The 20,176-nt window shown below is 31.0% G+C and overlaps 3 protein-coding genes across 3 annotated transcripts; 1 reads left to right on the forward strand and 2 right to left on the reverse strand.

Annotated features, from left to right (window-relative positions):
* Positions 1-6,326: 6,326 nt before the first annotated feature.
* On the reverse strand, positions 6,327-7,320 carry LOC109788492 (large ribosomal subunit protein eL37x). The gene is made up of 4 exons (XM_020347231.3): positions 7,165-7,320; positions 6,930-7,065; positions 6,731-6,832; positions 6,327-6,603 (listed from the first exon to the last, which is right to left on the reverse strand). Exons 1-4 carry the CDS (start codon positions 7,165-7,167, stop codon positions 6,557-6,559), a joined length of 288 nt encoding a protein of 95 aa, XP_020202820.1. The 5' UTR covers positions 7,168-7,320; the 3' UTR covers positions 6,327-6,556.
* A 2,444-nt stretch (positions 7,321-9,764) lies between these two features.
* Positions 9,765-10,856, forward strand: LOC109788494 (uncharacterized). Its single transcript, XM_020347233.3, has one exon. It carries the CDS (start codon positions 9,952-9,954, stop codon positions 10,594-10,596), a length of 645 nt encoding a protein of 214 aa, XP_020202822.1. The 5' UTR covers positions 9,765-9,951; the 3' UTR covers positions 10,597-10,856.
* A 2,433-nt stretch (positions 10,857-13,289) lies between these two features.
* Positions 13,290-18,376, reverse strand: LOC109788491 (ATP binding microtubule motor family protein). Its single transcript, XM_020347230.3, has 12 exons — positions 18,038-18,376; positions 17,726-17,944; positions 17,055-17,240; positions 16,704-16,805; positions 16,227-16,304; positions 16,037-16,118; positions 15,584-15,743; positions 15,212-15,514; positions 14,803-15,021; positions 14,325-14,670; positions 14,186-14,251; positions 13,290-13,774 (listed from the first exon to the last, which is right to left on the reverse strand). Exons 1-12 carry the CDS (start codon positions 18,194-18,196, stop codon positions 13,595-13,597), a joined length of 2,100 nt encoding a protein of 699 aa, XP_020202819.1. The 5' UTR covers positions 18,197-18,376; the 3' UTR covers positions 13,290-13,594.
* Between the last annotated feature and the right edge of the window lie 1,800 nt (positions 18,377-20,176).

The raw sequence follows: 20,176 nt of genomic DNA on the forward strand, positions 1-20,176 counted from the left end.
TTAAAAAAATTTAATATATAGATCGAGTCTACAAATTTTTAAAAAATTTAAAAATTATTTTTTATTTGATTTCATTAATTTAAATCGATAGATAAACATTTTATATATTGACTTGAATTTATAGAACATAGTATCATGTAATTTTAAAATTTTAAAAAATTTGTAGACTCGATCTATATATTAATTTTTTTTTAATTTAACAGTCGGGTTGTTAAAATTTAATATACATCATTAATTATTAAATGAAATAACTTAAGCAAAAATTACCCTTGAAATCATTTAACCCCTCCTATATATACATATATACATATATATACATACATATATATATATATATATATATATATATATATATATATATATTACATATTACATTTATTTTGTTAATATTAAAATGAACAATTTTTTTTGCAATTATATAATCTTTGAAAGATAAGGTCAGAAAAACCAATATACATATATTTTTTTAAAGTGATCATTTAATTTTAATAATTTATATATATATATAATTTATTTTATTTTATATTTTATAAGAAGATATGTTCTTGTTGAATATATTTTCAATCATTTCATTTATCATATTTTTAAGTGATTTACATAATATTTAGTCCGAAAAAATGGAGAAATAAAGGGAAAAGATAAGTTTTATTAATTTTTTCTGTTTGGTTCAATTTTTAGGAGGAGAATGAGGGAAGCAAAACTTCTCCACATCTAATTTTATCTTCTCTTCAATATTGAGAGACTTGAAGGGGAGAGGAATATAGATGACAAAATAGATCAATATAGTTTAGATCTAACTCACTGTTGGCTTATAAAAAATGGGTTGAGTCAAGTTAGGTCGTCATAAAAAAAATGAGTCAAATAGCTTGTCCCACCCGAACTAAGGATGGGTTGGAGAGTTGGCAAACCTGCTCGAAATAAAAAAAAAAAAAAAAGTTTGCATATTTATTTTAAGTTACTTTTCTGGTATTTTGTTTAATTTCTAAAGGACTTGCATCAATTAATCTATCCAAATAATAAAGAAAACTATAAAATTACAACTAATTTGATTTAATTCACTATGCAACAAATCTCAAATTTATTTAATAACAAAATAGATATGTAATTATAATAATATTCATAACTCTTGTAACAAATTTATTGCACAACAAACTTTATATTACATATAATAAAATAAATCAAATACACAATATATTTGTTGCAAACCAAATCATAGATTATACACAAAATAAATGTAAAATAACTTAATTAAACTCACATTACAAATAATAAATAAACGGCTACGACTAATTTGGTGCACTTTTAAAAACAAATTATCAAAATGGAGTTGTTTTGAAACATATTATACCTTTGTGACTGTTTTCTTGGGTGTCGCTATGGGTCATAGCGACACCCATGACACGTGACGTTTTTTTTTTTTGGTCTTGATTGGGCTGTGATGAGCCACATCATTGTCGCTATGGGCTGAACCACCACCGTTGATGGACTAAAAAAAATAATGTAGCCCATAGCGACACTCTGTAAAGAAAAAAAAATGAGAATAATAAAATAATATTATTTTTAAAACTGGCGCTATGGGCCATAACGCCTTAGTGGAGCTATGGGCCATAGCGCCCCAGTGCAACTATGGGCCATAGCGCCCCATTTTTTTTTCCCTTTTTAAAATATTTTCACTTAAAATTATATACTTAATTTATTTTTTTCACTTCTTAATTTATGTTATCAAAATATAAATCTATATTTTATCCGAAATTTTTTTATAATTATATATCAAATGTTATATTTATAAAATACATATAATTTTAAAACTGGCGCTATGGGCCATAGTGCCCCATTTTTTTTTTTCCTTTTTAAAATATTTTCACTTTAAATTATATACTTAATTTATTTTTTTCACTTTTTAATTTATATTATCTATATTTCATGGTATAATTAAGAAGTGAAAAAAATAAATTAAGTATATAATTTAAAGTGAAAATATTTTAAAAAGGAAAAAAAAATGGGGCGCTATGGCCCATAGCGCCAGTTTTAAAATTATATGTTTTATTTTATAAATATAACATTTGATATATAATTATAAAAAATTTTTGGATAAAATATAGATTTATATTTTGATAACATAAATTAAGAAGTGAAAAAAATAAATTAAGTATATAATTTTAAGTGAAAATATTTTAAAAAGGGAAAAAAAAAATGGAGCGCTATGACTCATAGCTGCACTGGGGCGCTATGGCCCATAGCTCCACTAAGGCGCTATGGCCCATAGCGCCAGTTTTAAAAATAGTATTATTTTATTTTCATTTTTTTTTCTTTACAAAGTGTCGTTATGGGCTACATTGTTTTTGTTAGTCCATCAACGGTGGTGGTTCAGCTCATAGCGACACTGATGTGGCTCATCACAGCCCAATCAAGACGAAAAAAAAAAAACGCCACGTGTCATGAGTGTCGCTATGACCCATAGTGACACCCAAGAAAACAGCCCCAAAGATATAATATGTTTCAAAACAACCCCATTTTGATAATTTATTTTTAAAAGTACACCAAATTAGCCGCTTAACCTTTATACGAAGGTGCTCTTATTTGGTTTCAACTTTTACATTTCCCAAAACCAATTTTTTCCGACAAGCAATCCCAACTACTGTACTCTAACAAAAACTAAGCAGAAAATACACAACTTTACCATCAAAAGACTCGAACTTTGAACGTTTGGTTCCGCACATACTTAGCTTGTGACTAGATTAAATTTATATTTGATTATATTTTAATTTATTATAATATTAAATCAGTAATTTTAGTTTCTTTAATTTTAATTATACACTTTAAACTTTTGATTTTGTAAAATTTTCAATTTTAATCCTTTTTCTAAATGTTTATCCTTAATAGTTCAAATTATAATGTTGGACACAATAATTAATATTTAAATTAACTATAATTTTAATTTTTTAATTTTTGTCTCATTTTATTATTTTTATGAGATAAAAAAGAAATTAATAAAAATTAAAATAAAATATTATTATGTATTATTTATTATATTATCTATTTAATAATAGTTCAAATTTAATATTACAATTTTAATTATGTACAAATAAATATTTAACGAAATTATTAAAATTACAAATTTTACAAAATTAACATATTTAGATCACGAAATTAAAAACAAAGCTATCTAAATTATGCATTAGATATTATAGAAAAGTCATAGATAAAAAATAATATACATTCATATCAATGAGTGGCTGACTTGTAATAAACTGGACTGATGAGTGGCCAATGAGTTGGCATTGTGATGTGAAATGTCTGATAGGGAGTGTGACAATCACATGCTTGTCTTGCCCCACTTTTTTTTCATTAATACATCACCTATAAATATGACAAGTCATTCAATTGTTATCGTAATTATTTTTTTTTTATAGAGAAATTCTATGATACCCATATTGTCTGAGAGGGTACAGTTGTAATTATAATTTTATTTTATATTTTATATTAATAATTTATTTAAATAATATTTATGATATTTTATTCTTTTAATTTTAAATTATTTAGTCATTTTATTTTTATTTTATATATTCTAATTTTATTTGTAATAATATTATTATATATTTAAATAGTTTAATTTTAATAAATTTTTAAGTATATTTTTGTCTTTTCACTTAAAATATTTAAATTTCTATATTTTAATTTGAATTATTTTTTAAGTATATTTTTGTCTTTTTGTCTTAAATTTTTAAATTTTTATATTGTAATTTTAATAATTTTTTATTTTTACTATTTTTTTTCTTTTCTTTTTTAATGTTTTATAACATTATTAAAATTTTATAATTTTAAACTCTATAATTTTATCTTACTTTTTATTTTATAAATATAATTTGAATTATTTATTTTGTAATTAAATTAATTTTTTTTAGATCTTTTTATGAATTTACATAAAAGAATGTATTGAAATCCCTCGATCTTTGAAGGAATCGTAACAACTCCCTTATTTTTATCCATTATTATAACTAATAAGAAAGATACAATGTGTGAAGGTGTGTCTTTATATACTAATTAAGAAATTAATATGTAAACATTTTTAATAAAATCACGAGGGAGATGGTGTGTATATATATTTTTAACAAAAATATATTACTTTAATTTTTAAGTAATATTTTCTTGAATAAAAATAGAAAAGAAAAAAAAATTGAAATAAGAGAAATAGCCGATTATATTAGAAAAGATAAATTAATATAATAAAAAAATAGAGGCAGTACTAATGATAAATGAAAATAAGGTCAAAATAAAATATCATATTTATTAATAGTACAGATATGTAAAATAAATAGTTATTTTATATAATACTGAAATTCATTATTACTGCGTATCTTTAGGAAGGATAGACAAGACATAAGTGATGATCAATTAAAGCTATATTAGAGTTGAGATAATTTTGAGTTGGGGTTTAGGCATAGTTAGTTGATAAAGTAGGAATGAGATAAAGATAAAGAAAACGACTATGGGAGGTGCTCTAAAGAAAGACGACATTCAACACAAGGAGAATGAATTAAAAGTGAAGCAAGATTGAACATTGAACAATGGGTAAGAGATAGAAAATTACGAGTATTTATTTGTATATATAATAACTTAATTCTAAATTTTAATTGTTATAAAACAAAGTAATCATATCACGCCGTCACACCAAAGTACGAAACAGACGAGTAAAACATGACAAAATAGCTTATCTTACTTTATCCTTGCGAACAAATGGGTCTTACAAGTTACTAACTATTTATGTATATTTAATTTTTCTCTAAAATCACTTAAGAAATTGAATACAACCTTATTCAACTGTGACATTTGTCCTGCATAAAGAATCCTGTTAGAGTAAGGAAATTTAACCATGATGGAATTCTTTTGCTAATAAATTTATAAGATGTAAAATTATTTAACTGCTTGACATGTATTAATGCACCAGCTTAATGAATACAATAAAATATGAAACTATATAATTTCGTGTGAATCATGACTGGAGACCGGAACGAAAAAAGAATAAGAATACACCACCCTTTTTTGGATTTCCTAGAGGAAAATAGAGCATGAAAGAATGAGAAATAAGAATATGCACATATGAAAGCAATAGACGCTGAAACCATGCACCGAACATAGGTAATGAATGTTTTTACCGTCAAAAAGAAATTTGATGCTCCCGTCCCCAATCAAGAGACGCACAAAGCATCAAACTTAAGCTCTCTGTCATAATGACTCGGAGTCGCTCAACACATAAAGTAAACGAGGCCCAACACATCTTCGGTCTAATACTATGACATGAATCCAAACACCTTTAAATATAAAAAATAAAGATTTTAAAAATGTTACGCTTTAATTCGCCAAACATATACGTATTAAATGTATGCATCATTTGATTTCATTGTTACGCAACATTTTTTTGGAGCTTATCTACCAACATTTTTTCCGACCACCCCTTTGTACTCAATTTAGGTTTCTTCGGGTAAACATGTAAATTCTGAAAATAACAATTTAATGAAATTCAATTCAATTATTCTCTTACTATATTTTCATTTTCTGAAGATCACTGCTATCCACATGAATGGCAGGGATCTAACGGAATTTCAACGAGCCCAATTCCTCACATTCGTCATAGCTCAACACAAAGAAAGAACATTAACGATTATAATGTTAATACATTCATCTAACTAAAAACAAAAATGATTTTAAAATTAATTATAAGAATAAATTATCAGAAAACTATGAGTAAAAAACAATGTAACCATACAAGTACGAAAAGTATTTGAATAAATTAAATGAATATTACGTGTTTGGAGAAGGGGGATTTGGAAGAAACTGTTCAATATAAAGCAAGGAATTTATCATCCTAGAGATTAATTCAAAGTCGGATAGAAGGTGGTTAAGTACAAACAATTTTGCATTGACTAGTAATACTCGACTATGGTCTACCGCACTTCAAATGCATATAGATAGGACAATTTATAAAACGCTACAATGCAAATTTCTAGATTGTTACTCTACAAATCTCTTTATGATATTAGTCATGATCACATTAAGACACTTGGTATACTAAATAATAATATAAAGAAATCAAAATATAAAAATTTAACTAAGGAACACTCTGTTCAACACTCTGTTCAACAATGACCTAATTGGCACTTAAATTCAAGACACTAGACTGACTAGTCAAACCAGGTTACCTAAACTACCTTCCCTCAACAAATAAGGCTCTCTCTCTCGTTATCACCATGGCAAAATTCATGATGAATGCTTGCGGTAGTATTGTATGGTAGGGGGAGTGGTTTATAACAATTCAATATTCAATATTCACCAATCGAAAACAGCTTAAACCATAAACTATAAGTGTCATACAGAACAACTGAACAATCAATAAGTCTTGTAATGATCTTGTTGAAATATAAAGCAACTACAAATTAAATGAGAGAAAAAGTAGCAATGAGGCTGCTATAATAAGTGTTCAAAGATAATTGCCAAAACCACAAAAATAATCTAATCCTGTAATTCCGTACCCAGCAAACAACAATCATTCAAAGGTTTAAGCAGTGGCAGCTGCTCCCTTCTTCCTTGGTGCAGCTTCAGTACCTGATTCAAAATACCAACAGAAAAAATCATATTAACAAAACAATGACCAACAAACACAAACGTATTCATTACAAATAAAAAAAAACACAATAGTTAAATATCAGATGATAAAAAATGATGAAAGCACCTTCTCTGAAGCCACTCTTGAATCGGCGAGGCACGTTACGCAAGTACCTCATCCTCCCAGTTCCGGTGGTCTTTCTGCGGATTGCCTTGACGCTCCAGTTATCTGAAATCGTTAATCACAATCAATGTAAGATAACAACAAAAATAAACCCTAATAAGGAGGAATAATGGCTGGTTTTCGAGGAAAGAGGAAGAGTTACATTTTCTCTTGCGCGCAGCGGGGAAAGCGCAGGCAGCGCAGCGACTCTTCTGGAGGTGGAAGCTACGGCGGCCGCACCTCACACAGAGAGTGTGAGTCTTGTTCCTTCTCTTACCGAAACTCCCTGTTCCCTTCCCCTGCGATCCATTTACACACACTCGTCAAAATCACAACACAACATCTCCGAACACACGGAATCTTAGATTATACACAAAGACAGGGAGTAGAGGTGGTACCATTGAAGCAGATGAAAAACCCTAATGCTGCAGAGAAGGAGCTATGTGGCTGAAGAAGAAGAAACGGCGTGGAGATTAATATTTATATCTGTTGCCCTGAGTTCGAAGTAAATGGGTTTAGGGTTACGAAGTTGTTGGGCCTTCGTAACGATTTTGGGCTTTAACGAGTTTTTACGTTTATATACGTTAGGAGCATGATATATATACCTCCTTTTTTCTATAAGTACACTTCCTTTTAAAAAAAATAATTAAAATTTTAAAATATTCTTAATTTTTTGTTTTAAATTTTTAATTTTACATCCACAACATTTAATTTAGTACTTTTATTTTACACATCTTTCCTCTTTTTTTCAATTTTTACATGCACTCCCTTATTTTTTCTTTACCCCACCTATTTTAGTTACATGTGAAAATTGAAAGAAAAAAAAAAAGTGTGTGAATAAGAAGAAGAAAGTAGCAAATTGAAAGTTGAAAGTATAAAATTAATTTTTTTTTTAAATTTAATATTTTATAATTTTTTAAAAAAAGAGGTATACTTATTAAAAAAAAAAGAAGTGTATATATCATGAGCCTATACGTTAACAGGGTATTGTTAATCATAAATTGGGCCTACAGGATTGGGTATTAGACTCCTTTGTTCTTGTTTGAGTGTTGGGTTTCGTTTTTCTAGGTTACAAACCATCATTGCGTTATTTGGGCCTCTTTGTTTCTAAGCCTGTTGTCTCCATGCCATTATATTGCCTTACCATCGACCTAAAAACGGAAAGAAAAAAAAAAAGAAGAAAGAAGAAGCATAAAACCAAAAAAAAAAAAGAGGGATCAAGATTGTGAATGTGGTTTGTTTGTTTGTTTTTTTTTTTTTCATTCCTTAACAACATATAATAGAGGTGAAATCCGGTAATATTTTTTTTAGTTTGATTATAATGAATTGGTTAAATAATCCATTAATTTAGTTGAATCTAATGGATAATCGATTAGTTCGAAACCATCCTCTAATTTATTTTCTTTTAAATGGATTGGCGGGTTCCTGCAAGAGGAAGAGGGTATTGTGTCGGTGTGACGTATGCCACGGGTACCCAACTAATATATGTTGGCGCCCGAATTTTAAAACTTTATCATTGGTTTACGTGCATGTCTGCATGGGTCCCCCTTTAGCTTCATTCTTTAATATTCCAGATAATTTATAGCACTTTCTAACGCCCCTCCCTCCATATGTAGGTCCTTGGACCAATATCGCCACACTAGACATTAATGTCTTACCATAATTGTGAAATTTCTTACAACTATTTGGGAGTGCCATAATTAAAATCATGTTTAATTTCTTCACTCTGACTATTTATTTCGGTTCCCCTTCTGATCATTACACCGAGTCTAATTATCTGGCTGTTCCATGACGTACTTTCCATTAATATTTTTCATCTTAAACATCGACCGGTCTGCCAAATATCACCAACAACATCTTCATAATGAGAAATTTAGTTTCAATTTTCATCACATACAATCCGTGATCCTGCTTCTACAGGTTATGTCAGTTGCCATAGTTCAGCAGCTTTCGTTACAGGGCACAATTTTTCCAAGAAGAAACAACTATGTACCACTACTCTCTCTCTTTTGAATTTAACCTTATGGTTTAGGAAGAGGTGGGTGGAGAACTTAAACGCTGGCAAGTGTCCGAAAGTGACCACACAGTACGGGAAACGAAATGCATCTCATCTTATCTTCATATCTAATCAGTCCTTCTCATTTCATTTCTCACTATAGATTGGGATTTGGGACCATGCCCGTCTTTCTTTACAAATAAAGAACGATTTCTCCTTCACAAGGCCTAGGGACTGATGCCAATTAATTAACCGGATTTGGTATATGAGAAAGACTACCAGTAATTCTTCTCAATGACCAATAGTGAACTTTTTTGTTAAAAGAAGTAACTGATAGCGGATTAAGTAAATACTATTAATATAGATCTTAAAACAAATTAGCATTCTAAAAAGTGACATCTGAAAGAATTTTATTGAAGGACTATTTGATTTAGGGGTCTAAGGTTTCAAATTTGGCTAACAAGAAGTTGGTACGCTGTTGTTGTTTTACTCTTTTAGCCACGCGTCACCTTTAGCTTTGCATCTTAATCAATGCCATTGCACTTTAAACAGCATGTAGTCAAAATCAATACAATATTTGTGATAATTTAGATACTAAAGTCCCCAAACTTGTAACCTTTTCTTCAATTGTCTTTAATCCAAAGAGGAACTTGCACAAGATCAGCGGGCAAAATATCTCAAATTGTTGAGTCTCTAAAGTCTTTTAGCCCTTTCAGATCCGATAATTATCAGATTATCATGTAGCCACCAGATTTAATGTATGATTGGTAACACATCAATTACATTCAGACGTAAATCAACAAAAAATAACTCAGCTTATTTCTCCATCAATTTCCTTTTTTTTGACGCGGTTTTAAGGGGTATGGTAGATCTCCAACACAAAACCAAACATGCATTTAATCTTGATTATATTGAGAGAGAAGGTTTGAAAGGGACAGATAAGCGTAGACAAAAAGGTAGAGTTGAAACCTAGACATGAAGAAAATACCACCCTTTAGAGTACAATTGTTTTTCTCTTTTGGTAACCTTTGGAATAGTTACTATCCGCACGTCTCTTTATATGCAAACTTGAGTCAGGACAAAATTGTAGAGCACACACGAGAACTGGAGCAGATTAACACTCTGTCTGCTCTGGAAGACTTTAGAGCCTCAAGGAGAGAAACCTTGCCTTCTCACATTTGAACCACAAATGCTGCTTAGAGAAACCATTCGCAAGACCAAGCTATTGTTTCACAAGACCTTCCGAAGCTTCAAGTCTGTCATCTTTGGAGGGTACCAAAAACTACCAAGATCTCTCTCCTTCAATCCATTCCTTGGTCGCAGTGGAAATGCGAGAACTTACACAAGCGATCAGTTTTACAATGAGTTTTATGACATGCTGCAGTCTGATCTGAACAGAATAAAAAGGGGTGATGCCAATAGCATGAGCCGGTCAAGAGACCAAGCAATTGGAGATGCTGCAAACACTGAAATCCTCACAAAGCAGAGTTCACCAAAAAGCATTGCTAAAGATGGAGTAGTAGAAGAGAAGAAAAGCAAAGGGAATTGTCTGGTGGCAAAGAAGGAGTGTTTGAATTCAAAAAGCATGAAGGAGGGAATTCATGATTTAGCAAAAAAAATGAAGGAATTGGAGATGATGGATTCTGGTGATGTTGAGCACGTGCTTGACATAGAAGAAGCACTTCACTACTATTCACGCCTTACAAGTCCTGTTTATTTAGACATTGTGGACAAGTTCTTCACGGAGATGCACACTGAAATATCAGTTCCACAGTCCTCTATCAGCATCAAACGCTCCAAGTCAAAGGGAAGGCTTGGCTCAATCAGGTTGTAGATAAGATATTCTTAACGCATACAATGTTCGAGTAGTAGTGTATATGACAACTGTTTTGTCTCATTATTTTGTGTCTGATTTTCCTTCTCCCAGTGTGCTGCTGAGCGATTTGAGTTTGTTTGGTGTGAATTCCCTATATTTATACCCCCCCCCCCCCCCTTTTTTTCTTCTGGTTATTTCAATGTTGAATTGAATCTATATTGTCCACTCATAAAAAATGAATTACTTGGAAAATAAGAATCTCTAGCCTTGTTAGTCAATTTCTCCAATTTGAAATGGTTTCTTTCTAAGGGATGGCAAGATTTTAACAGAATTTCAAATTTTATTTGATTATTAGAAAACACAAATGTATTCGATCTGTAGTGATAACTACGTACACACAGTATCTGTTTTTAAACAGTTTCGGTTTCTGCTTATGGCTTCAGACTTCAATGTCTGAAACCCAAGTTGCAGTCGTCTTGCAGAGTTAAGGAGAATGTAAATAATCAAATTTTCGTTTCACATCGAAGAGAAGTCATGTCTTGCATATATATATATATATATATATATAGAAGAGGAACCCATTCACTCAACGAGTAAGTGTATCAACTCATGTTCTATATTAAATTTCAACGATCCAACTGTTGAATTTAAAGTTATTAATGCATTGATTAAATCTGTAAATTTTTTAAAAAATTTGAAAATCATTAAATACTTCATTTTATTAATTCAAATTGACGGATAATCATAAAGTCATTTTATACATTCATTTGAATTAATGTAATGAAATATCAAATAATTTTTAAATTTTTTAAAAATTTACAAATTTGATCTATGCATTAAGAACTTATGTTCCACATCAAACTTCGTTTCATTAATTCAAATCAATATATCAAATGATTTTTTTATGTTAAAATTTGATGTAGAATATGAGTTATTGAACGGAGTAAGTATAGTTAAACTTACTGATGGAATAAACGGATTCTTTTTCATATATATATATATAGACAATTTTGTTAGACTAATATGTTTTTCGAATATTTTTAAATACAGTTTGTATCAAAATTGATAGTTTTTTTTAAATGCATGAGTTGAGATGACATAAGGTTATTTTTTAAAAAGTATTTATATGAAAAAGAAATAAAAAATTAAAATGATTAAAAAATAATAAATTAAAATTAATATATGTATTTTTAACCTTTTAAAAGTTTTTCATTTAACTTTCTTTGAATTTGAGATGTATGAATTTGATTTTCACTTTTAAAAAGAGTTTATTTTTTCACTGTTTATTTTAAGAGAATTTGTCCCTTTTGATTTAATGAAAAAAAATGCATTAAATATGGTTTAACTTGTTACTGAGTTTTATACTCTTTAACCTATCTAAAATGAATTAATATTATCAAATGCATTAATATAAAATTGTTTTACTTTTTGGAGTTTAATTATTTTAGAAGCGTAGAGATCACCAAATTGACAAATCAAATTCTAGTCAATTGATAAAAAAAAATATTTATCTACTAATTAGGCTGCATTGTTTTACCTTTTTAATGAAAGGAATCAAATAATATCTTTAAATTATAGAAAAATGAGTAAAAATATTATATATTATCTAAAAATATATATTTAACATAAAAAAAATATTTATAACTTTGTAGAATAAGATTATTTTAAGGATTTATTTTATAAAATCTAGAACCTAACTACACTCTTCAATGTTTGGGGACAACTTATTTAAGTTTGGACCTGTCATATTAACAAGTATCCACATCATTGTCAAAGTCAAAATCGTCAATATGACTATCAACAAATTGTTGCCACTTATTCTCCTTGTTAATCTCGTTGATCTGTACTAAAGTTACTACGTCATTCCTTTCATGACAATATTATGAAATTATAAATGTAAAAAACCAAAAAGTTCAGGATCTTTTGCAACTCCCATTTTCACTTATGGCCAATAGGTTAACTATAATTATATTATATAGAGAAAAAAAAAAGACTGCATCAGACATGTAAAACAATTTACACAAATATCTAATGAGTTAATCACATATATATCGTCAGTGTAAAATTTTCTTACACTAACAACCAATCATATATTTTAATAGTGTCACATTAGTTACTTATTTAATAAAATAAAAATAAAATAAAATTATTTAAAAGATATGATTGGTTGTAGTGTAAAAAAAATTTATACTGACAGTGTATAAATAATTAACTCTTATCTAATCACACACCACTATAAATAATAAATTCATTAATTTTTATAAAAATTAATAGTCAAACATTGATTTAACTTACGATTGCAATACACATCCATTAAACCTATGCTAAAAAGGCTGACAGAAATTATAAATTTACAACCTACTGTCTATAATCTGAATTTATAACTATAAGAACCGATTCATTCCCGGACACAACCTACTGTAAAGACATCGAGAAAAATATCAACATCCCATTCATCAATCAAACATCAATTTGTCATACTAAATCAAATATCCAAAAATCATAGAATTGTTAAGTAAAGACATCTGAATAATTTTATATTTGTAATATACCATCTCATACAAGTGTCCTTTAAACTTGAGGTCTAGAGTAATCTGAACATACCTATTTACTTGTTGTACTAAAGTTCAAAAAAAATTTATTATTAAAAGATGGGGGCAACTAGACCACTTGGTCAGAGTGCCTTTACTTCATTATTCTAAAAGCTTAAGTTAATAAGTGAAAACACAAATGGTTTTATATTATATTTCTGGCACATTTGAGAGCTTTATACACAGATACATTGCCTTGATAGGGGCATGTAAAACCAATAAATGTCTACATTAGAAAAATGAGGACTCCAACCCTCAGTTTCTTATCCCGGGGAAAATAGCCAAAACAATGATGAATCAACTAAAAAGAGACCACGTCATATCCCAGCTTTCGCATAATCTCCACCTGAATCACAGTAATGCATGATTCGGACCACCAAACCGAAATAAAACCTTTTTAATTAGGGAGTCTGTTTTAAAAGATACTAGTAACCGGTAGATGAAACCAAAACATTATGCTCCTTTAAACGTTTCTGAAAATGAGCTAAACGGGTTTGCAACTGCAGGATGCCAGCAGCCTTCTGAGAAAGAATGGCATTTAATCTTGTTATATAATCATCCAGCTGATTCCCTGGTTGATCTGCTTCGACCAAGAGGTTCATCTCCTGCATGCCAATTAAGATAAAAATATGATGAGAAATGGACTTCGCACTGTTCCTTGGAAGGATGCAGTGGCAGCGGTGGTGTTCACAAATTAATGTTTCTCGCATGTAGGACCTATTCATTATTCCTCGAAGCTAGAACGAATAACACTGTAACCACGGGCCACAATCAGTAAGAGATTCAGTAAATTGAAGTTTGGTGAGTATATCAACGTGTTTGATGAAAACGTGCACACAATTCTGGTTTATGCTATTTTATCTCACTACCCTGGTCGTGAGGAATAATTAAGGACAATTGTGGTGACTTGCTACAAGTACAACTAGTCAATTGTTTTTCGAAGGTTTGAGACACATGACCCGGTTCCGTAAAAGAATAAATGAAGATGTAGAACATAACAGAGACACTTTAAATACCTCTCTAACAATATTCATGGTCTCCTCTACTTGTGTCCGGTGAGCATTTACAAGGTCCTCTTCTTCCTGAAATAATGACATGCTTTAGGTGAGCCCTGGGGTTTTTAGATAACCATTATCTCAGTAGCCAATAACGTACCTGTAGGAGGGCATTTAAATCATCCTCAGCATGTGTGGTTTGAGGCTCAACTTTTGGGAGCTCCTTCCATTTGATCTGACCACTGGGTTTCTTCAATTTGTCCTCTGTTGTAGCATATGAATCCACCTTTCCATTTTTCTTCAAAGATGGTTTCACCTGCTCGTAATGCTCTTCAGGGGGACTAAAATCATCCCCTTCATTTTCATCCGGCCATCCATCTGTCATTCGATCCTCATAGGCTATCCCAGTAACGGAAGATAAGGGAACTGTACTTGATTCTTTAAGGTTGACATTTGACGTCATAACATCTTTCTTTGAAATGTTCCCTTTCGATAGGCTTTTTACCCTGGTTTGTGATACGAAACTGTTATTTTTCTTTACCCTTTTGAGCACATTAGTGGATGTGTTTTGCAGTGTTTGTGTGAGCTGTGAGCTGTGGTAGGGGGATAGAAAACATTTAACAGAAATTCACCGATACCTGTCAGCATATCTTAATGTATTCAGAGTATGTTCGCATGAACCAGAGCTTGGTGATATACATGATATCATAACAGTGCGGGAATTGCCAACAAAGGAATCCCTCAAAACTTCAGTCAATTTACTGCCTCTGAAAGGGATGTGTCCTTGGTCATTGTCAAGAGCTCTTATGCATTCCTTTAGGGCAAGTAAGCTCTTATTGATTTCAGCACCTTCTATTCTGAATCATATAATAGTAAACAAACAAAAAAACAAAAAAATATTAGACATTTAGACTATAATCAGAATGCATACGGGATGCATATAATTCATGATAGATTCCCAAATCTGAGATTGAGATATCCTTAACTATTTTAACTTCAATAAGTAACAGATAAATCCACCCCTAAATAATTCAAGCTCAACCATACCTTGTCTGTTTGTCATTATCTGTGGTATCTGCTCCTCGTTCACTTCCAGCAAGATCTATGAAGGAGAGCTTCCCAACCAAACGGGGAGGTTTGGATTCATTGCCATCAACTGACCTCTTGATAGCAAGCTGAAGTATTGCATGTGACCGTGATGATTCCTCGTTTGCACCTGTTGTGCCTGTACTTCTTGAGGAGTTTCCTCTCTCAATCAGTTCTTTGATGTTCTCCACATCCGAAACTCGGTATTCTTGCAAACCCACAATGCAAACTTGCTGCTTACCATCCTCCCTCATGCAAAGTTTTCTGCACAAGTACAACATTAAACCTCAAGAACACAGATTACAGGCGCTTACAAGAAGACACTTGACTTACTTCCGATCATTAAGGAGATCAAACAGCTTGCCACCGTATATTTCAAAGAAGCTCACAAACAATTGATATCCCTGGTTCCTGTAAGTATGATGCATCAATCTAAGGATGTCCCTTGACGCTTTAAGTGGCAGTGGCTTCATTGTATAAGTTTTTCCACTTCCTAGAAAAGCACAAAACTATAAAAGTCCACTCATAGAACAATCATGGAGATCAAGTTATTGTCCAAAACTTTTTTGAATTTTGTTCCATAACTAGACCTTAATGATTTTAAGAACTGAGTTTTTGTCATGGTCAAGAGTTAAACTTTAGAGAGTGAACAGAAACATCAGAAAATTCCAAAGAGATATGATACAAAGAGGAAATATCACAGAAAAAACTTGTATAAACTTGGACATATTTTAATGCAGGCAGGATGCAATAGCAACAAAATAAAAATTCAGAGGCTGTTATCACCTGTTTGTCCATATGCAAAGCAAGTTGCCTTGGTGCGTTCAAAGATTATTGGAACTATGGGCTCAACTGTTTCACGATATACCTAACAAAAGCAAACGAACAAAAAGATTTTAATATAAAGTTACATAAAGATATATCACATATTGTCAATCATTCTTTTCAACCAAACATTTAAGTACATCATAGTTACCTCATCATTTGTAACCTCTTCATTCAAAACAGCATCAAAAACGAACTCATGCTTTTCTACATACTGAGTTAGGTCAACCTGTATAGTATATAAAATTTAAAATCTTTAAATATAAAACATCTATTATAGATTATTATAGCATAAGAACTGACACAAGGAAACTAGTGGGTAAAACATTATTATCTTAGTTCAGTACTATATTCAGAAAGAATACTTAATTTTTAAAGTAAATAACGTACAGATAAATACACTCTACAATACAATATCATAGAATTACTCATCTTTTTTCTGTTTTACATCACCTGTATTATTTTCAAGTCACACATTTCAGATTCACCATGAGAAAAATTTAGACATATCAGTTACATAAGTCATTCTCAGGAACTTAATCTTATATTTCTCAAACCTGAGAACAATTATACTGCATCGGAAGTTGGAACCATTGATTGCTGTTGCCTCTTAAAGAGTTAAACTCACCTTCAGTTTAGTCTCGTGCACTGTTAAAGAATTGGAATAAGTTTCTATAATATCTTCCTCATTTTTTGTTAATTCCTTTTTATTCATCGGTCTCTTACGAACCTGCATTAAAATGTAACATCCAAATATTAGAACAAAATTAAAAAGTAATGCTTTTCACAATTGGATAAGATTTATTTTTTCATCTTCTGAATATTCAACTAATTTTAAAAGATGCTCAATGTATATAAAGTTGGGTATTGTGCCAGTGCAGCCTTAAAGAAAAAACTTCATATATCAAACAGTCAGCCCAAACATTTTTAATTAAAAACAAAACATTAATGGTAAATTCAGATAAGCAAAAGATCATACCACAACTTTAATCTTTGCTACAGAATTTGATTTCTCTTTGTCTGCAGGTAAAGTTTTCAAAATGTTTTCAGGAGCACGAGCTCTGCCAGTCTGTTTGCTCAACATGTAGGTTTCAGAGTCATCAAAGCTTCTACCTCGGCCAGGTTGATACATGAAGTTGGCATCATATACATTGGAGGCTGGCATCTAGCAGGACAGACAAATCATAATTAAACTACTTTTCATGCGCATCTACTTACAAAGACAAAAGTAGAGATCAGCCATCCTAGATCGAAACAGATTAACATAGGATTTTATGCGCCTAAAAGATCAACTTAAGAAAGCAATTCTCATGATATTTAGATTGACGAAATGCTTTTACTCCTAGTCCTCACATTATATGAAAAGTTATGAATAAATTGAAAACAAAAACCCTAACTCACGAACAAGTTCAAGGCTTAAGATCTGCAGAGGCTGATGTAACAATTATCCATAACATCAACTCAAATTTTGAGTAGTTTGAACAGTTAACACTTTCAAGGGTTAAATAGTCAACGAAATTGAAAATTTGTATAGCCGTGACCTTACAAAATATGCAATGTGACCGTTTTTCACAGAATGAAACGATAACTTGATAACAACAAAACACATAATGAAAATGGAAATGAAATGAAAGTTCATCCAATAATAACCTCGGGAGGAAGAAGCTCGGTGTCGAACGAATGCAGATCCAACAAGCCGGGGCTGAAATCACCAGTGGCATCTTCGCCATTCTTTTTCTGCATCGAAGCGCGGTAACCACCGGGAGGCGTGGAAGGCTCCATATAATACTCATTTCCTCCATTAAAGCTCCTCTGCGCATTCCGGTACACTCTTCCTCCTCCCGGCGCAGCGCCGTACAAGTTATAGTCCTGTTGAAAGACGAAATGAATCTGATGAAATCGGAGCAAAACGCTTAATCGATCGAAGCGAGATCGCTAAGAGAGAGAAGATGATGAGATCACCTGAAGCGGATTGGCGGAGGATTGGAGGTGTTGGAGGCCAGCCGATTGGAGCCAGCGGTTGCCGTTGGAGGAGCCGTCGAGGAAGTTATCGGAGTACTGGCGCTGGTGGTGCACCCCCGCCGCACCAGATCTCAGCCCCTGCCTCCCTGCGCCGTTCATCCTCCTTTGCGATCAGATCGGAACGGAGTGAGAGAGGTGTTCGAGTACAATACAATGACAGTGGACTGGACTGGAGTGAAACCCAAGATATAGGAAGGAACGAATAGATACGATGCGAGCGACAAAGGCGTTGCAGTGAAACGAAAGGAGCCTTTGAAAATTTTTGAACACACTCTCTGCCTAGCACGTGCGACTCACCATGAAACGACGACGTTGCCATGAGGGTTAGCCGGTTAGGGTAAGGGGTAGGTCCCATCCCACATGGGTGGGGACACACTCTGTTTTTTGTCTATTTATCGTTGCGCGCTTGGCTTCACATTCAAAACTTGTGGTCTTTCTGCGATATTTCAAAAGCTCCTGCCACGTGCCATCTGTTATGGGTTGGGTGTTGGCAACGCACCGTAACCATTTGCGGCGCAGCACCGTGCTCGTGTTTGGGTTGGGCCCAGGGTTTCCGGCCTTTTCTCGTTCCTTTGGTGCTGTTCGTTTTTGCTTTTAATTTTAAACCTGACTCGTAAATTTATTTATTGAAATGTTTCCTGAAGGGAATGTGTTAGGTACTCTCATTCCAAGACAATTTGAATCAATAATGAATAGGCAACGCATGATGGTCGTCTACTCCATCATTGTTCATGGACTAATTGGGCTCGCTAGAGTTAAGCCCATTAAAGGATCATACCGCATTGTGGTAGGCTCATGATGAACTGACTAATCATTTACAAAATGATTCGAAATGGTCATTTATGTTTAATTTTTTTTCCCCAAAAAGAGTTAATAATAGTAAAATGTAATATAAAATTGAATATTAATATTTGTTCACCTTGGGATGGATCGGAGTGGGAAAAAAAATAAAGATGGAAAGAAAAGATAAATCGTAGAGGGAGAAAGTGATAAATGTAATGGCCAATGGATAAAAAAATGAAGAAAATGGTATAAAAAATGTATATATGATAAGTATTTTTCTATAAAATTCACGATGCAACATAAAAGCTACCCTTCATATCCTAAATTTATAATTATTTATAAAGGTTTTATGTACACAAATTAATAAATATAATTTTAAATTCATTTTTTATTTAATATCTCGTTATTTCAACTCTATTATTTTGTGTAATGTTAATGTTAATTATGTGTTGGATAGTAGAGCAATAAATAGGAATATAAAATATGTTTGATAAAATATTTGATGAACTTATAAATTCTTTTAACAAGTTTATAAACTAGTTTAATCAAAATATATTTATTTGGGATGTGAGCTTATTTTTAGAGTTTATAATTTATTTTTATAAGTTAATTAAAGTAATTTATAACTTGCAATCTTTTAGTTTTTTTTTTTTTCCTGTTTTGTCTTTGTTAATTATTCAAAATCCTTTTTTATCCTTTTTAATTTATAAATTATTTTTCTTACATGTTATTCTTCCACTCACATTGTTAAATAGATAAATATGTTATTTTATATAATGATTTAATTTATCAACTAATTTTATCAAATACTTTTAATTTGATTAGTTGACTTATAAGTTATAAGCTAGAAATTAAAAAGTTAAAAACATATAACTTCTAGTTTTTTTAACTCATAACTTATAACTTATCAATTGTTAGCCACCTTAAACACACTCATAATTGAGAAAAAAAATAGTTAAACATTAATATAAAATGTAATTTGTTTTAGAATAAAAAAAACTAAAAGATTAAAAATTTTGGATAGAGAAAATATTAAATTTAATTTCTATCCACAAGTAGTGAAAAAAAACTGCCAATCATTTAAAAAATCATGGTAGTTATAAATTTTAAACTGTTAAGGTAAATATTATACAAGTTAAAATTTTACAAAACTAATTTTGTTTAATCTTTAAAAAAATAACGAAAAGATAAAAGTGAACCTTATTTTATTATTAAGGTATAAACAGAGAAAAAATTAATATTATATAAAAAAGTTAAAATATTAAATATTTTGGGACAAATAATTTCTTCTTTTGT

Source organism: Cajanus cajan, chromosome 10 (assembly GCF_000230855.2).
Source record: "Cajanus cajan strain Asha chromosome 10, NIPB_CcT2T_4, whole genome shotgun sequence".
Classification (NCBI taxonomy): domain Eukaryota; kingdom Viridiplantae; phylum Streptophyta; class Magnoliopsida; order Fabales; family Fabaceae; genus Cajanus; species Cajanus cajan.

Excerpts from the sequence above, each read along its gene's own strand:
- LOC109788491 (XM_020347230.3), bottom strand. The coding sequence starts at position 18,196 with ATGAACGGCGCAGGGAGGCAGGGGCTGAGATCTGGTGCGGCGGGGGTG. Across the intron at positions 16,305-16,703 it reads TGCACGAGACTAAACTGAAG|GTTGACCTAACTCAGTATGT; the intron begins GTGAGTTTAACT and ends TATACTATACAG. Across the intron at positions 14,671-14,802 it reads ACATTAAGATATGCTGACAG|GGTAAAAAGCCTATCGAAAG; the intron begins GTATCGGTGAAT and ends ATCACAAACCAG.
- LOC109788494 (XM_020347233.3), top strand. The coding sequence starts at position 9,952 with ATGCTGCTTAGAGAAACCATTCGCAAGACCAAGCTATTGTTTCACAAG.
- LOC109788492 (XM_020347231.3), bottom strand. Across the intron at positions 6,833-6,929 it reads CGCTGCGCGCAAGAGAAAAT|ATAACTGGAGCGTCAAGGCA; the intron begins GTAACTCTTCCT and ends TAACGATTTCAG. Across the intron at positions 6,604-6,730 it reads CAAGAGTGGCTTCAGAGAAG|GTACTGAAGCTGCACCAAGG; the intron begins GTGCTTTCATCA and ends ATTTTGAATCAG.